Source organism: Rhinoraja longicauda, chromosome 40 (genome assembly GCF_053455715.1).
Source record: "Rhinoraja longicauda isolate Sanriku21f chromosome 40, sRhiLon1.1, whole genome shotgun sequence".
NCBI lineage: Eukaryota > Metazoa > Chordata > Chondrichthyes > Rajiformes > Arhynchobatidae > Rhinoraja > Rhinoraja longicauda.
The window spans coordinates 258,201-277,386 of NC_135992.1; the positions used below are offsets into that span (position 1 = coordinate 258,201).

A 19,186-nucleotide genomic window follows, 5' to 3' on the forward strand; every position below is an offset into this window, starting at 1 on the left:
GGCCTCCGCCGTGGGACCGGCCTCCACTGTGGGACCGTGGACCGGGGCTCGGAGCCGAGGCTGGAACGGCGCCGATCCTGTGCTGCCGTCCCCCGCAGTCCATCAGACACTCACACTGAGGGTTATCCTCGAGTACTGGGGAGAGAAAGGGAAGGCAGTCAGTGGGGGCACAACACAGTTGGAAGCCCTTAAAACGGTCACTTGCCCCCACGGGGAGGGGACAGGTCAGGGTGGGAGGGGGACGGGGGAACAGGATGGGGGTGGGGAGAGGGAGGTGACAGGCAGAGGTAGGGGAGGTGAAGAGGGAGATAGGGGAGAGTGAGAGGTGAGGGCGGAGGTAGGGGTATTGTAGGGGGTAGAGGCAAGCAGGTGTAGCCGGGGTAGGGGGGACTCTGATGGTGGGTGGGAGTGGAGTCCAGGGATTTGGTCTGGGTGGGGAGAGGGTATCTTTCTGGGGAGCTGTGGAGCGGCAGGGCCCGGAGGAGGAGGTTCCAGTGAGGCAGGGCAAGGGGAGGGGGTTATGCAGGAGAGTGGGGGGTACAGTGGATGCAGAGTCCTTGGGGAAAGAGGAGAGGGGGGAGGGGGTCTGGGGTTGGAGGGCCATTGGGGAGGGGGTTCGGGGGAGGGGATCTGGGGCTGGGGGGTCCGGGATGGGGAGGGGTCACCTCACCTTCTCCAGGGTTGGCTGGAAGTCCTGGTCCAATGACACCACCCGGAACCGCACTGGGGGACGAGAGGCAGAGTCAGTCAGATCCCGTGACAATGCCCCAGGGGGTGAGGGCAGAGTGGACCTTCATCTCCAGTAGCCTGGGGGCAACTCCTCAGGGGGCAGGGGGAGGTTAACATGGAACAGTACAGCACAGGAACAGGCCCTTTGGCCCACAATGTCTGTGCTGAACATGATACCATGTTAAACTGATCTCATCTGCCTGTCCACGATCCATATTCCTCAAATCCCTGCATCTAAAAGCCTCTTCAACACCACTATCATATTTACCTCAACCACCACCCCTGGCAATGCATTCCAGACCCTCACTGCTCCCTGTGTAAATACACTTGCCCTGCACATCTCCATAAAACTTGCCCCCTCTCATCTCTGGTGTTGGACATTCGCACTCTGGGATGAAGGCTCTGACTGTCTACCTTGTCGGTGGGCAGGGCGAGAGGAGGCCGTTCGTCCATCACTCTCTGTCAGCTCAGCATCAATCACTTTGCCTCAACGTTAACCTCAGTCTGTGTCCCAGGCCAAGTGAGAGGAGACAGTGAGACTGGGGCCGGGCACCAAGTGAAACCAGCGCAGAGGGTAGAGCTGCTGACCCTTGTTCGATTCTGACTTCAGGTGTTGTCTGTGTGGAGTTTGCATGTTCTCCCTGTGTCCACAAGGGTTTCCTTTGGGCTACTGAGTAATGTAGTTAGGCCTTTCTGCCCAACTTTCCCTCGCTGACCAACATGCACCATCTACACTTAATCCCACCTGCCTGCATTAGCCCAATCTATCCTATTCATGCAATTGTCTAAATGTTTCTTAAACTTTCTGATAGTAACTGTGATAGTAGGCACTCCGGATTCCTCCCACAATCCAAAGACATGGTGATTTGTAGGTTAATTGGCGCTGTAAGTTGTTACCAGAGTGCAAGGAATCAATGGGAAAGTGGGATAACATAGAATTATGTGAAGGAAGGAACTACAGATGCTGGTTTAAACTGAAAATGGACACAAAAAGATGGAGTAACACAACATCTCTGGAGAAAAGGAATAGGTGACGTTTTGGGTTTAGAATCTTCTTCAGACTGAGAATCAGGGGAAAGGGAAGTGATAGATATAGACGTTGATGTAGGGAGACATTCAACAATGTAATGAAGATGGAGTGTAGAGAGTAACAATGAGGGTGTCTAACATGGAATTACTGTGATGGTTCATATATAGGAGCAAAAGTAGGCCATTCAACCCATCAGGCCAACTCTGCTGTTCAATCATGGCTGATCTATCTTTCCCTCTCAATTCAATTCTTCTGCCATGGTCGGCATGGACGGTGGGCCAAAGGTCTTGTTTCCACGCTGTATCTTATGGGGAGTGGGCAGGAGAAAGGAGTTAGGAGGGAGAGAGAGATAGATCAGCCATGCTTGAATGGCGGAATAGATGATGGGCTGAATGGCCTAATTCTTCTCCTAAACTTATGACCTTATTTCTAAACTGAAAACTAAACTGGGGCAAAAACTTCACAGTGAACAGCCGGGCTTGGGGAGTGCGGGTTCATTGTTCTCTGAAAGTGGCATCACAGGTAACTAGGGTGATAATGGTGCTTTTGGTACGTTGGCCTTCATCAATCAGGGCAGTGAGTAGAGACGTGCGGTGTGGTGCATGCTGAATGCATGGACTAATAATGAGGGGAGTGTGGTGGATGGCATTTGCATGGACTAACAATGAGGGGAGTGTGGTGGATGGCATTTGCATGGACTAACAATGAGAGTGGTAGATGGTGAGAGCACAGACTAACTATGAGGATAATATGGTGGATGCTGAGTGCATGGACTAACTATGAGGGCAATGTAACGAAGATGGAGTGCAGAGAGTAACAATGAGGGTGGTGTGGTGCCTGCTGAGTACATGGACAAGCAATGAGGGTGGTGGGCAGATATTCAGTAGATGGACCAGCAACGAGTGTAATGTGGTGGATGTTGAGTGTACAGATTAACTATGAGTGTAATGTAAGGAGTAAGGAGTAAGACCTGTGTGATCTCCCGGACTAGTTTCGATCGCCTAGCTTGGGGTCGGAGAGGAATTTCCCGGATTTTTTCCCAAATTGGCCTGGGTTTTTTTATCCGGTTTTTCGCCTCTCCCAGGAGATCACTCAGTTCTTTTGGGTGGGCGGTTGGAGCGGTTGGAGTAGCGGCCGGGCGGTAGGTTTAGTAACCGAGCGCGGGGCTTTGTTTGGAGAGTATGACTGCCAGGGCAGTTTTTTGTTCTGGGTGTCAGATGTGGGGAATCTGGGTGTCTGATAGTCTTCCAGACATCCACATCTGCGCCAGGTGTGACGAGATGGGGCTCCTAAGGGACCGTATTAGGAACCTGGAGCGGCAGATTGATGACCTCCGTCTGATCAGGGAGAGTGAGGAGGTTATAGATAGGAGTTACAGGGAGGTGGTCACTCCTAGACCACGGGAGGTAGACAAGTGGGTCACTGTTAGGGGGGGCAAGGAACAGAGGCAGGGACTAGGGAGTACCCCGGTGGCTGTACCCCTTGGAAATAAGTACTCCTGTTTAAGTACTGTTGGGGGGGACAGCCTACCTGGGGGCCCGGGCCTCTGGCAAGGAGTCCGGCCCTGTTGCTCAGAAGGGTAGGGAAAGGAAGAGGAGAGCAGTAGTAATAGGGGACTCTATAGTGAGGGGGTCAGATAGGCGTTTCTGTGGATGCAGTCGGGAGACCCGGATGGTGGTTTGCCTCCCTGGTGCCGGTGTCCGGGATGTGTCTGAGCGTGTCCAGGATATCCTGAAAGGGGAGGGAGAGGAGCCAGAGGTCGTGGTACATATAGGTACCAACAATATAGGTAGGATAAGGGAAGAGGTCCTGAAAGGAGAATTCAGGGGGCTAGGAAGAGAGTTAAAAAAAAGGACTTCCAAAGTAATAATCTCAGGCTTACTGCCTGTGCCACGCGATAGTGAGAATAGGAATGGAGTGAGGTGGAGGATAAATACGTGGCTGAGGAACTGGTGCAGGGAGCAGGGTTTCAAGTTTCTGGATCATTGGGACCTCTTCTGGGGGAAGTATGACCTGTACAAAAAGGACGGGTTGCATCTGAACCCGAGGGGAACCAATATCCTGGCGGGGAGATTTGCTAAAATAACTGCGGAGACTTTAAACTAGTACGGTTGGGGGGAGGGACTCAAACACAGATAGCTAATAGACAGTGTGTGAGGCAGGAGGCAGAAAAGGGAAACACTAAGACCCAATATGTAGGAGAGAAAGAAGGGAAAATAAATAAACTGAGAATAATAAATGATGGGTCCCTTAAATGTGTATATTTTAATGCTAGGAGCATTGTAAGAAAGGTGGATGAGCTTAGAGCCTGGATTGACATCTGGAAGTATGATGTTGTGGCGATCAGTGAAACATGGTTGCAGGAGGGTTGCGATTGGCAATTAAATATTCCAGGATTTCATTGTTTCAGATGTGATAGAATCAGAGGGGCAAGAGGTGGGGGTGTTGCATTGCTTGTCAGGGCGGATATCACAGCAGTGCTTTGGCAGGACAGACTAGAAGGCTCGATTAAGGAGGCTGTTTGGGTGGAACTCAGAAATGAGAAAGGTTTAGCAACACTTATAGGGGTGTATTATAGACCGCCAAATAGGGAACGAGAATTGGAAGAGCAAATATGTAAGGAGATAGCAGATATTAGTAGTAAGCACAGAGTGGTGATTGTGGGTGATTTCAATTTTCCGTATATAGACTGGGAATCACATTCTGTTAAAGGGCTAGATGGTTTGGAGTTTGTAAAATGTGTGCAGGATAGTTTTTTGCAGCAATACGTAGAGGTGCCTACCAGAGAAGGGGCAGTGTTGGACCTCCTGTTAGGAAATGAGATGGGTCAGGTGACAGAGGTATGTGTTGAGGAGCACTTTGGGTCTAGTGATCATAATGCCATTAGTTTCAATATCATTATGGAGAAGGGGAGAAAGGCTAATTTTGAGGAGATGAGAAAGGATTTAAAAGGAGTGAAATGGAAATTGTTGTTTTATGAAAAGGATATAATAGAGAAATGGAGGATATTTAAAGGTGAAATTTTGAGAGTACAGAGTCTTTATGTCCCTGTTCGGTGGAAAGGAAAGAATAATAATTTGAAAGAGCCGTGGTTTTCCAGGGAAATTGGACACTTGGTTCGGAAAAAGAGGGAGATATACAATAAATATAAGCGGCAGGGAGTAAATGAGGTTCTTGAGGAATATAAAGAATGTAAAAGGAATCTTAAGAAGGAAATTAGAAAAGCGAAAAAAAGATATGAGGCTGCTTTGGCAAGTAATGTAAAAGTAAACCCCAAGGGGTTCTACAGATATGTCAATAGCAAAAGGATAGTGAGGGATAAAATTGGTCCATTAGAGAGTCAGAGTGGACAGCTATGTGCTGAGCCGGAAGAAATGGGGGAGATATTAAACAATTTCTTTTCTTCGGTATTTACCGAGGAGAAGGATATTGAATTATGTGAGGTAAGCGAAACAAGTAGAGTAGTGATGGAAATTAGGAGGATTAAAGAAGAGGAGGTACGGACACTTTTGAAGAATATAAAAGTGGATAAGTCTCCAGGTCCTGATAGGATATTCCCTAGGACATTGAGGGAAGTTAGTGCAGAAATAGCAGGGGCTATGACGGAAATATTTCAAACGTCATTAGAAACAGGGATGGTGCCGGAAGATTGGCGCATTGCGCATGTTGTGCCGTTGTTTAAAAAAGGTTCTAAAAGTAAACCTAGCAATTATAGACCTATTAGTTTGACGTCTGTGGTGGGAAAATTAATGGAAAAGATACTTAGGGACAATATATTTGGATAATCAGGGCCTGATTAGAAACAGTCAACATGGATTTGTGCCTGGAAGGTCATGTTTGACTAATCTTCTTGAATTTTTTGAAGAGGTTACCAGGGAAATTGATAAGGGCAAGGCTGTGGATGTTGTCTATATGGACTTCAGTAAGGCATTTGACAAGGTTCCACATGGAAGGTTGATTAAGAAGGTTAAATCGTTGGGTATTAATAGTGAGGTTGCAAGATGGATTCAACAATGGCTGAATGGGAGATACCAGAGGGTAACAGTTGACAATTGTATGTCAGGTTGGAGGCCAGTGTCTAGTGGAGTGCCCCAAGGATCTGTGTTGGGTCCACTGTTGTTTGTCATTTACATTAATGATCTGGATGATGGTGTGGCAAATTGGATTAGTAAATATGCAGATGATACTAAGATAGGTGGAGTAGTTGATAGTGAGGTAGATTTTCAAAGTCTACAGAGAGACTTGGGCCTTTTGGAAGGGTGGGCTGAAAGATGGCAGATGGAGTTTAATGCTGATAAGTGTGAGGTGCTGCATTTTGGTAGGACAAATCAAAATAGGACGTACAGGGTAAATGGTAGGGAATTGAGGAATGCAGTGGAACAGAGGGATCTGGGAATAACTGTGCATTGTTCCCTGAAGGTGGAATCTCATGTGGATAGGGTGGTGAAGAAGGCGTTTGGTATGCTTGCCTTTATAAATCAGAGCATCGAGTATAGAAGTTGGGATGTAATGTTGAAATTGTACAGGGCATTGGTGAGGCCGAATCTGGAGTATGGTGTGCAGTTCTGGTCGCCAAATTATAGGAAGGATGTCGACAAAATGGAGAGGGTACAGAGGAGATTTACTAGAATGTTGCCTGGGTTTCAGCACTTAGGCTACAGAGAGAGGTTGAACAGGTTGGGTCTTTATTCTTTGGAGCGTAGAAGGTTGAGGGGGGACTTGATAGAGGTTTTTAAAATTTTGAGAGGGACGGACAGAGTTGACGTGGGTAGGCTTTTCCCTTTGAGAGTGGGGAAGATTCCAACAAGGGGACATAGCTTCAGAATTGAGGGACAAAGGTTTAGGGGTAACATGAGGGGGAATTTCTTTACTCAGAGGGTTGTGGCTGTATGGAATGGACTTCCGGTGGAAGTGGTGGAGGCTGGCTCGATTTTATTATTTAAGAGTAAATTGGATAGGTATATGGATAGGAGGGGATTGGAGGGTTATGGTCTGAGTGCAGGTAGATGAGACTAGGTCAGGGAGAATGGTCGGCGTGGACTGGTAGGGCCGGACAGGCCTGTTTCCATGCTGTAGTTGTTATATGTTATATGTTATATGTAGTGGAAACTGAATGCACGGACTAAGAATGAGTGTAAAGCAGTGGATACAGAGAGAACGGACTAATAATGAGCGTAACGTAGTGGATACAGAATGCGCGGAATAATAATGAGTGTAATGCAGTGGATGCAGAGTGCACGGACTAATAATGAGTGTAACGTAGTGGATGCAGAGTGCACGGACTAATAATGAGGATGATTTAGTTTAGGTTACCGGCAGAAGGCAAAGAGTGGCAATAAAGTGGTCTGTTTCTGGTTGTCTGCTAGTGACTAGTGGAGTTCCGCAGCGGCTGTTGTTGGGGCCGCTACTCTTCACGTTGAAATTAATGATTTGGATGAGGGGATTGAAGGCATTGTGGCCACGTTTGCAGATGATACAAAAATAGGTGGAGGGGCAGGTAGTGTAGAGAAAGTAGTGACTCTGTAGAAGGACTTGAACAGGTTGGGAGAGTGGAAGATGGAATATAGTGTAGCAAAGTGTGGAGTCATGCATAGGTTTAAGGTGAAGGAGGAAAGATTTAATAGGAATCTGAACAGTAACTTTTTCACACAAAGGGTGGTGGGTGTACGGAACAAGCTGCCAGAGGAGGTAGTTGAGGCTGGGACTGTCCCAACGTTTAAGAAACAGTTAAACAGGTACATGGATAGGACAGGTTTGGAGGGATATGGACCAAACGCAGGCAGGTGTGACTAGTGTAGCTGGGATATGTTGGCCGGTGTGGGTAAGTTGGGCTGAAGGGCCTGTTTCCACACTGTATCACTCTGACTCGCATTCAAGTGTTGGATGCTGAGTGCATGGACTATGAGGGTAATGTGGTGGATGTGGAGTGGACGATCTAACAATGAGAACGGAGTGGTAGATGCTGAGTGTACAGAGGAACAATGGGGGTAATGTGGCCGATACTGAGTATACGGATTAACAATGAGGATGGTGCAGTGTATGCTGTGAACGGACTAACACTGAGTGAGCTGGATGCTAAGTGTATGGACTAACACTGAGTGCGGTGGATGCTGAGTGCACGGACTAACACTGAGTGCGGTGTATGCTGTGCACGGACTAACACTGAATGCGGTGGATGCTGAGTGTACGGACTAACACTGAGTGCTGTGGATGCTGAGTGAACGGACTAACACTGAGTGCGATGGATGCTGACTGCACGGACTAACACTGAGTGCGGTGGATGCTGAGTGCACGGACTAACACTGAGTGTGGTGGATGCTGAGTGCACGGACTAACACTGAGTGCGGTGGATGCTGAGTGTACGGACTAACACTGAGTGCGGTGGATGCTGAGTGCACGGACTAACACTGAGTGCAGTGGATGCTGAGTGTATGGACTATTGCTGTGTGTGTGTGTCCTCACCACCCACCTGTCTGCCCTGGTTTGTAGACAGGTTTGTCGGTCTGTACAAAGCTCAGAGAGTGGTACTTCTTCAGGAGAACCTTCTTGGTGATATTGATCGCGGAAAGTTCCCCGGATCCGATCACCGTGACTGTGGCCACGGAATCCCAATCATTTCCCAGATCCACCTCCGGTGCCTGCACAGGGGACAGTACGAGGCCATTCAGGAGAGAGGCGTGCTGTGGGGCAAGGAGGTACACAAACCCCCCTGCACCTTCCCCACCCCATCTTTCTGTACGGACTCACCCCGGCTCACCTCCTGAAGTCTCCCCTTTCTCCCTGCACCATCCCCCTACCACAAACTCTTCACACAACTCCCAGAGTCTCCCTGCCCACCAGTCTAGCCCCCACCACTGCTGTCTCAAGCCACCGCAGTCTACCCCCCCCCTCCCGTCTCCCCTCCCATCCCCACCCCCCAAACAGTCTGCCCTCCACCGCTGTCGTCTCCCCCCGGCAGTCTCCCCCCTCCCCCCCCCCGGCAGTCTCTCCCCCCCCTGGCAGTCTCTCTCCCCCCCCGGCAGTCTCCCCCCCCCCCGGCAGTCTCTCCCCCCCCCTCCCGACAGTCTCTCCCCCCCGGCGGTCTCTCTCTCCCCCCGGCAGTCTCTCCCCCGCCCGGCGGTCTCTCTCCCCCCCCGGTAGTCTCTCCCCCCCCCCCCCCCCGGCAGTCTCTCCCCCCCCCGGCGGTCTCTCTCCCCCCCCCGGCAGTCTCTTCCCCCCCCGGCAGTCTCTCTCCCCCCCCCCCCCGTTGTCCCCCCCCGGCAGTCTCTCCCCCCCAGCAGTCTCTCCCCCCCCGGCAGTCTCTTCCCCCCCCCCCGTTGTCCCCCCCGGGCAGTCTCTCCCCCCCCGTTGTCGTCGTTCCCCCCCCCGTTGTCGTCCCCCCGGCAGTCTCTCCCCCCCCGTTGTCGTCCCCGGCAGTCTCTCCCCCCCCCTGTTGTTGTCCCCCCGGCAGTCTCTCCCCCCCCCCTGTTGTCGTCCTCCCGGCAGTCTCTCCCCCCCCCCCCCCCCGTTGTCTCCCCCCCGTGCCTCACCCCTTGCTCACCGTGAACTGGATGCATCCGTGAGCTCCGATGTCCTGCGTGTCCAATTGGATGAGGGTGGTGTTGGCCCGGGCGTAGAACATAGTCACCTTGAGGGAGCCCCCACTCCCCCCCTCTCCGGCCGGTTGCACCACACACAACCTCTCCGGACTTCCCAGCTGGATCTCCGATGGGATTAGGACCAGCGTGTGCCTGGGAATGGGAGGGGGGGGGGGAACAGTCAGGAAAACTCCCAACCGGAAACCAAGAGACTCATCACCCCAAACTGTGAGATCCTCAGAAAGTATTAGAACTGTACAGCACGGAAACAGGCCCTTCGGCCACCTTGCCCAGGCAAACCACGATGGCATCTAGTCCCATTCGCCTGCATTTGGCCCCGATCCCCCCCCCCCCCCCCCCCCCCCCCCCCCCCCCCCCCTCTAAACCCTTCCTATCCAAATGCTTTTTAAAAATGATGTGTAGTAAATATAATATGCCTCTCCCAGCAGCTCATTCCAGATTCTGAATGAAACGTAGCCCTGAGGTCAGTGTAAACTTCTCCCCACGGAGCCGATGCCCTCTAGCTTTAGAATCATCCACCCTGGGAAAAAGATTGTTCACTTTATCCACGGCCCTCATGGCCTTGTTCACATATATATATATAACATATAATATATAACTACAGCATGGAAACAGGCCTGTCCGGCCCTACCAGTCCACGCCGACCATTCTCCCTGACCTAGTCTCATCTACCTGCACTCAGACCATAACCCTCCAATCCCCTCCTATCCATATACCTATCCAATTTACTCTTAAATAATAAAATCGACCCAGCCTCCACCACTTCTACCGGAAGCCCATTCCATACAGCCACAACCCTCTGAGTAAAGAAGTTCCCCCTCATGTTACCCCTAAACCTTTGTCCCTCAATTCTGAAGCTATGTCCCCTTGTTGGAATCTTCCCCACTCTCAAAGGGAAAAGCCTACCCACGTCAACTCTGTCCGTCCCTCTCAAAATTTTAAAAACCTCTATCAAGTCCCCCCTCAACCTTCTACGCTCCAAAGAATAAAGACCCAACCTATTCAACCTCTCTCTGTAGCCTAAGTGCTGAAACCCAGGCAACATTCTAGTAAATCTCCTCTGTACCCTCTCCATTTTGTCGACATCCTTCCTATAATTTGGCGACCAGAACTGCACACCATACTCTAGATTCGGCCTCACCAATGCCCTGTACAATTTCAACATTACATCCCAACTTCTATACTCGATGCTCTGATTTATAAAGGCAAGCATACCAAACGCCTTCTTCACCACCCTATCCACATGAGATTCCACCTTCAGGGAACAATGCACAGTTATTCCCAGATCCCTCTGTTCCACTGCATTCCTCAATTCCCTACCATTTACCCTGTACGTCCTATTTTGATTTGTCCTACCAAAATGCACCTGACTAGGTTCATCCCTCAGACTCCTACCCTCCACAGGAGAAAGTCCCAGTTTATCCAACCTCAGCTTGTTACTGTTGGACAAGACATTAAGATCACATTTGTACTATTGTGTTTGTTCTGATCACGCTTCTAAGGGAGGGATGTCATTAAGCTGGAAAGAGTGCAGAAAGGATTGACTGGGATGTTGCCAGGAATCGAGTGCCTGAACTATAGTGAGAGGTTAAGCAGGCTAGGACTTTATTTCTTGGAGCGCAGGAGGCTGAAGGGTGATTTTGTAGAAGGGTATAAGATCATGAGCGGAATAGATAGGATGAATGCACAAAGTCTTTTACCTAGGGTAGCGTAATTAAGAACCAGAGGGCATAGGTTTAAGGTGTGAGGGGCAACTCTTGGGGTTGGGGTATATGGACTGAGCTGCCAGAGGAGGTACCTGTGATGGATATTCACTTTCCAGCCAAAGGCTAGTTCACCTCACAGGCCCAAATGCTTTTTGCTAAACTCAGTTTGTTAAGCAGAGCAACTGTCCAAGGTTCAAGATATTTGTTGTTTGGTAGATTAGGAATCTAATCGCTACATACCACACTCACCTTATTGATTCAATCAAGAGAAACAATTGCCCATTCAAGATGTTTGTTGTTTAGTAAATTTAAGATCTAATCAGTACACAGTTTGCTCACCTTGCTGTAATCAAAGGTACAATGGGGCCGAACAAATACTTCATCCTGTGTGGGAAGGAACTGCAGATACTGGTTTAAACCGAAGATAGTCACAAAATGCTGGAGTAACTCAGCGGGACAGGCAGCATCTCTGGGGAGATGGAATGGGTGACATTTTGGGTCGAGACTCTTCTTCAGACTTGAGATGATGATGTAGAGATACATAGAGCAAATGAATGAAAGATATGCAAAAAAGTAACAATGATAAAGTAAAAAAACAGTAGGTGAGAACGGGAAGCTGATGCAACTTGGGTGGGGGGGAGATGGAGAGAGAGGGAATGCAGGGGTTACATGAATTTAGAGAAATCAATATTCATACCACTGGACAGAGTCGAGGGAGGAGGTATAGGGTCCCTTGACTCTGTCCAGTGACCCGACACAGGTTCGGCAGAAGTTCACTTGCACCTCCTGCAACCACATCTACTGTTCAAGATTTGGATTCTTATACATTGGCAAGACCAAATGCAGACTGGGCAGTCGCTTCACTGAACACCTTCGCTCAGTCCGCCTAGATCAACCAGATCTCTCAGTTGCCAAACACTTTAATTCCCCGTCCCATTCCCACACTGACCTTTCCATCCTAGGCCTGTTTCATTGTCAGAGTGACACAAAACACAAATTGAAGGCACAGCATCTCATATTTCGTTTGGGCAGCATACGAGATGCTGATGTTTGAGTATGAATATTGATTTATCTAACTTCAAGTAACCCCGGCATTCCCTCTCTCCCCATCCCTCCCCCACAGAAGTCGCACCAGGTTCTCGTTCTGACTTAGCAAACAGCTAAGAATGGCCTGGTTCTTTTATCATCGTTACTTTTTTGCATATCTTTCATTCATTTGTTCTATATCACTCCACATCACTGTCGTGATCTCTTGTCTCCATTTCCCCTGATTAGTCTGAAGAAAGGTCTCGATCCAAAATGTTACCCATTCCTTCTCTTGAGAAACACTTCATCCTCCTGACCAAATCAAGGTGTTTGAAGGACATTGCATGATGATGAGGTGAAACCCAGAGTCGGTAGGAGTTAATTAAAATGGAATAGGTGTGAGGAAAGAAGACACAGAATCCACCCCTTGGTGAAAGATGACTGCGACAGATGACTTGTTCATGTTATCCTAAATTGTAAGAATTGCACTTTTGGAAATCCTTTGTAAAGTGTGATCTCTAATGAAATTACTCCTCAAAATTAAATGTGCTTCATTTAAAAATATAACTGTGTTTATTCTGCTTTGTTAGCTGTAACTCCTCCTTGGTTGGGAGAGCTAACCCACCACTCAAAATAGTGATACTTGACATCTGAACCCCTTCAGCAGAGACTAAAGTAGTTAAGTACCTTGGCCATTGAAATATACGTTGATACAGTATAACCTCCCTATAGCAAGAGTACTTGTAAATACTTGTAACAGATAAAACTTAAAGTCTTGACTTAAGTTTAGGGGTCTCGCTCGGCTGGGTAAACTCCATATCAACACACTATCACGCCATTTAAAAGACACTTGGACAGTACTTGTGTAGGAAGCCTTTAGACCAAATGGGCCAAAGGCAGGGAAATGGGATTGTTCCCATTCCCCTCTGTAGATGGGCTATTGTGGTCTGCAGGCACGCAGCACCTAGCCGTGGACTACAGGGACGCATCGCACTTCTGACACCATGTAATAAAGTGCTTAAGTACAACGCATCATTTGTCATCTATCAAAAGATCATATAACTTGGGAGGACCATTAGGCCATTTGGCTCATCCTGTCTGCTCTACCATTCAATCATGACTGATCTGCTTTTCACTCTCAATCCCATTCTCCTCCTTTCTCCCCATAACCTTTGATGCCCTTACCAAATCAAGAACCAATCAATCTCTACTTTAAAAATAACCAACGTCCTGGTTTCCACTGTTGTCTGTGGCAATTAATTCCACAGAATTACAACCCTCTGGGTAAAAAAAAATCCTCATCTCCATTCTGTACCCTAGGATCTTACTCTCCCACTACTGGAAATATTCTCCCCCGTCTGCTCTGCCTAGGCTTTTCATTATTCAAGAGATTTCAATGAGATCCCCCCTCAACTATCTAAACCTCAATGATAACAGGGCAAGACACATCAACGACTCCTCATGTGGCAACCATTTTTAACAATTTAGACGAAGGAATTAAATGTAACATCCCCTAGTTTGCAGATGACACAAAGCTAGATGACAGGGTGAGCTGCGAGGAGGATGCTATGAGGCCGCAGGATGACTTGGATAGGTTGTGTGAGTGGGCAGATGCATGGCAGATGCAGTATAATGTGGACACATGTGAGTTATCCACTTTGGTGGCAAGAACAGGAAGGCAGATTATTATCTGAATGGTGTCAGATACCGAAGATACCGGAAGAGAGGTGGGTGATGATGAGGAAGGGAAGGAAGGTTGGAGTACAGGAGACCCCGGGGGTTGGACCTCTTGAAAACACAACACATTCACCCTCTTGGAAGCTGTCGGGACAAAAGGCACTGCCCGTCTGAGCGGCGGACAGGTCTGTGAGTTAAAACGTGGAGCTGAGGCAAAGCCGAAGAGACAGACGTCAGGCAGAGTCGTGGGAGTAGGGGACTCCATAGTGAGACGTACAGACAGGGGTTTCTGTGGCAACAAGCGTGATTCAAGGATGGTGTGTTGCCTCCCTGGTGCCAGGATCCAGGACGTCATGGCATCCTCAAGGGTGAAGGTGAGCAGCTGCAAGTGGTAGTGCATGTCAGCACAAACAACGTCAGGAAGATCAGATTCTGTAGCGTGACTTTAGAGAGCTCGGAGAAGGCTGAAAAGCAGGACCTCCTGCGCTTAAATATACGTGGACAATCTCCGACATCTCCCTACCGTTTCTGGATCTCACCATCTCCATCACAGGAGACAGACTAGTGACCAACATCTACTACAAGCCCACTGACTCCCACAGCTATCTGGACTACACTTCTTCCCACCCTGTCTCCAGCAAAAAGTCTATCCCCTACTCCCAATTCCTCCGTCTATGCCGCATCTGCGCCCAGGATGAGGTGTTTCACACTAGGGCATCAGAGATGTCCTCATTCTTTAGGAAACGGGGGTTCCCCTCTTCCATTATAGATGAGGCTCTCACTAGGGTCTCCTCAATATCACGCAGCTCTGCTCTTGCTCCCCCTCTCCCCATTCATAACAAGGATAGAGTCCCCCTTTGTCCTCCCCTTCCACCCCATCAGCCGTCGTATACAACAAATTATCCTCCAACATTTCCGTCACCTACAACGGGACCCCACTACTGGCCATATTTTCCCATCCCCTCCTCTTTCTGCGTTCCGCAGAGACCGCTCCCTCCATAACTCCCTGGTCCACTCGTCCCTTCCTACCCAAACCACCCCAACCCCGGGCACTTTCCCCTGCAACCACCGGAGATGCAACACCTGTTCCTTTACCTCCCCCCTCAACTCCATCCAAGGACCCAAACAGTCTTTCCAGGTGAGACAGAGGTTCACCTGCACCTCCTCCAACCTCATCTATTGTATCCGCTGTTCCAGATGTCAACTTCTCTACATCGGCGAGACCAAACGCAGGCTCGGCGATCGTTTCGCTCAACACCTTCGCTCAGTCCGCCTTAACCAACCTGATCTCCCGGTGGCTGAGCACCAACTCCCCCTCCCACTCCCAGTCTGACCTTTCTGTCATGGGCCTCCTCCAGTATCATAGTGAGGCCAACCGGAAATTGGAGGAACAGCACCTCATATTTCGTTTGGGCAGCTTACAGCCCAGTGGTATGAACATTGACTTCTCTAACATTAGACAATAGACAATAGACAATAGGTGCAGGAGTAGGCCATTCAGCCCTTCGAGCCAGCAACGCCATTCAATGCGATCATGGCTGATCACTCTCAATCAGTACCCCTATCTAACATTAGATAGCTCCTCTGTCCCTCTCTTCCCCTCCCCTTCCCAGTTCTCCCACTATCATCCTGTCTCCTCCTATATCCTTGCTTTATCCCGCCCCCCCTGACATCAGTCTGAAGAAGGGTCACGACACCATTCCTTCTCTCCAGAGATGCTGCCTGAACCGCTGAGTTACTCCAGCATTTGTGATACCTCCAGGGTGGTTATCTCCGGTTTGCTTCCAGTTCCTCGGCCAGAGCAGGAACAGGGAGATACAGGACCTGAATGTGTGGCTGAGGAACTAGTGCAAGGGGCAGGGATTTAGATTCTTAGAGCACTAGGATATGTTTTGGGGTAAGGGTGAATTGTACAAAAGGGACGGATTGCACCTTAACAGGCGGGGGACCAGCATTCTGGCAGGCAGGTTTGCCACTGCTACACAGGTGGTTTTAAACTAAATAGGGCCTTAGTGAAACCACATCTGGAGTATTGTGTGCAGTTTTGGTCTCCTAATTTGAGGAAGGACATCCTTGCTATTGAGGCAGTGCACCGTAGGTTCACGAAGTTAATCTCTGGGATGGAGGGACTGTCATATGAGGAAAGATTGGAAAGACGAGGCTTGTATTCACTGGAGTTCAGAAGGATGAAAGGGGATCTTATAGAGATGTATAAAATCATAAAAGGACTGGACAAGCTAGGTGCAGGAAAAATGTTCCCAATATTGGGGGAGTCCAGAACCAGGGGCCACAGTCTAAGAATAAAGGATGGGCCATTTAAAACTGATGTGAGAAGAAACTTGTTCACCCAGAGAGTTGTGAATTTGTGGAATTTTCTGCCACAGAGGGCAGTGGAGGCTAAATCACTGGATGGATTTAAAAGAGAGTTAGGTAGAGCTCTAGGGGCTAGTGGAATCAAGGGATATGGGGAGAAGGCAGGCACGGGTTACTGATTGTAGATGATCAGCCATGATCACAATGACAATAGACAATAGGTGCAGGAGGAGGCCATTCGGCCCTTCGAGCCAGCACCGCCATTCAATGTGATCATGGCTGATCATTCTCAATCAGTGCCCCGTTCCTGCCTTCTCCCCATACCCCCTGACTCCGCTATCCTTAAGAGCTCTATCCAGCTCTCTCTTGAATGCTGGTGCTGGCTCAATGGGCCAAATGGCCTCCTCCTGCCACGGTTGCCACTTACTCCCCTTAGAATCTTTCTTCCTCTTTGGAAAGAACTGATCCTGCATCTTTTGTATTATTCCCAGAAATACCTGCCATTGTTGTTCCACCGTCTTCCCTGCTAGGGTCTCTTTCCAGTCAACATTGGCCAGCTTCTCCCTCATGGCTCCATAGTCCCCTTTGCTCAACTGTTATACTGACACTTCGATTTTCCCTTCTCCCTCTCAAATTGTAGATTAAAACTTATGATCACTACCTTCTAATGGCTCCTTTACTTTGAGTTCCCTTATCAAATCCGGTTCATTACACAACACTAAATCCAGAATTGCCTTCTCCCTGGTAGGCTCCTGTACCAGCTGTTGTAAAAATCCATCTCGGAGGCACTCTACAAACTCTCTTTCCTGGGGTCCATTACCAACCTGATTTTCCCAGTCTACCTGCATATTGAAATCTCTCATAACCACCGTAGCATTACACTTGCGACATGCCAATTTTAGCTCTTGATTCAACCTGCATCCCATGTCCAGGCGACTGTTTGGGGGCCGGCAATAGATGACCTCAGGAGGGATGGATCCCAAAATGGCCCATTGTTGGCTGGGGAAGATGTGCTATCGACAGGGATATAATGATGTGAACAGTGGAACTAGTAGGACCACTAGGGGGGGGGGGGGGGGGGGGGGGGGGGGGAGAGAGAGGGCAGGGAATGCAGAAGTTACTTGAAATGAGAGAAAACAAAATTCATACCGCTGGGTTGTAACTGCCCAAGCAAAATATGAGGTGCTGTTCGTCCAATTTGTGTGTGGCCTCACTCTAACAGTGGAAGAGGCCCAGGACAGAAAGGTCAGCATGGGAATGGGAGTTAATATGGTTAGCAACCAGGAGATGGCATAGGTCAAGGCGGACTGAGCGTGTGTTTAGTGGCATGATAACCAAGTCTACCCTTTGTCTGGCCGATATATTGGTGCCCATACCGGGTACAGTAGATGAGGTTGGAGGAGGTGCAAGTAAACCTCTGCCTCACCTGAAAGGACTGTCGGGGTCCCTGGACCAAGTAGAGGGAGGAGGTATAGGGACAGGTGTTGCATCTTCTGCAATCGCAGGGAGAAGTCCCTGGGGAGGAAGTTTGGGTGGGAAGGATGAGTGAACCATGGAGTTGGTTAGGGAACGTTCTCTATGGAAAGCAGAAAGGGGTGGAGATGGAAAGATGTGTCTCTCCTGCTCACCCCTAGTCTCTCTCTTTCCACCTAGTCTCTTTCTTCAGTTTCTTTCTCTCCCCAGTCTCTCTCTCTCTCCCTCCCCCATTTCCCTCTCCTCCTGTCCCCCTTACCCCCAATTTCTCCCTCTTCCCCGTCTCTCTCTCCCCCAACCCCCTCCCGTGTCCCCCCTACCCCCTGTCCACCAGTACTCACGGGGCTGCTCCCACGACCCCCAGCAGGAAGGAGAACAGGATACCAGCTGCCATCTCACTCCTGTCCATCTCAGTCTTCCACCGACTGTGAGTCTGACTCCCGACCGATCCTTAAATCAGCAACAGAAGGTCACAGAGTGGGTTTCACCATCAACGCTGATAAACATGTTTACACAGAGAGGTTCCAGCGAACAGCAGGACACGGGGTGGATGGAGGGGAGAGGGGAGAGAGGGAAGGGAGGGGGGGGGAGGACATGGGGTGGGGGAGGGGAGAGGGGAGAGGGGGAAGGGAGGGGGGCCAGGACATGGGGTGGGGGAGGGGAGAGGGAAGGGAGGGAAGGGAGGGGGAGCAGGTAGGGAAATAAAGGAAAGATAGTTTGTGTTGGTTTATTATTTTCACGTGAACCGACATACAGTGAAAAGCTTTAGGGGCAAGGAACTGCAGTTGCTGAAAAGGACAGAGTGCTGGAGCAACTCAGCGGGTCAGGCAGCATCTCTGGAGAGCATGGAGAGGTGATGATTCAGGCTGGGACCCTTCTTCAGACCCATTGTGTTGGGCAGGGAGGGTAGAGATCAGGGAAAGGGAAGGGGATGTGACCAGCCACAGGATCAGACGATGGAGATTCATTGTGGATAGAGCTGAGATATTATAAGGGTAAATCAACCGTGATGGGAGTTATTTTGGCCCCCAAACAGTAGTCAGGATATCGGGTACAAGTTACATCAGGATATAACATTGGCGTGTAAAACAGGCAATGCAACAGATTTCAACATGCAGGTAGACTGGGAAAATCAGATTGGCACTGGTCCCCAAGAAAGGGAATTTGTAGAGTACCTCCGAGATGGATTCTTAGAGCAGCTTGTACTGGAGGGAAAAACTAATTCTGCATTTAATGCTGTGTAATGAAAAGGGATCTCAAGGTAAAGGAACCATTAGGAGGTAGCAACCACAATATGATCAATTTTAATCTGCAATTTGAGAGGAAGTGAAATCGAATGTGTCGGTATATACAGTGATACAGTGCAGAAACAAGCCCATTGGCCCAACTTGCTCACACTGTTCAACAATGTCCCAGCTACACTAGTCCCACTTTCCTGCACTTGGTCCATATCCCTCCAAACCTGTCCTATCCATGTACCTGTCTAACTGTCTCTTAAACAATGGGATAGTCGCAGACTCAACTATCTCCTCTGGCAGCTTGTTCCATACACCCACCACCCTCTGTGTGAAAAGATTTCCCCTCAGATTCCTATTAAATCTTTACCCCTTCAACTTGAACCTATGTCCTCTGGC

At 49.3% G+C, this 19,186-nt stretch overlaps 1 protein-coding gene across 1 annotated transcript in view; it reads right to left on the bottom strand.

The window, feature by feature from the left end:
- The window catches only part of LOC144611320 (gametocyte-specific factor 1-like), a 98,867-nt gene that overhangs the window by 15,358 nt on the left and 64,323 nt on the right, over positions 1–19,186 (bottom strand). The window contains exons 1-5 of the mRNA XM_078430368.1: positions 17,894–18,002; positions 9,300–9,489; positions 8,229–8,397; positions 671–723; positions 115–135 (exon numbers count right to left, since the gene is read on the bottom strand). Of these exons, the coding sequence (XP_078286494.1) occupies positions 115–135; positions 671–723; positions 8,229–8,397; positions 9,300–9,489; positions 17,894–17,961 (501 nt within the window). The 5' untranslated portion in view covers positions 17,962–18,002. Of the gene's footprint in view, positions 1–114; positions 136–670; positions 724–8,228; positions 8,398–9,299; positions 9,490–17,893 lie in introns of the transcript that reaches the window.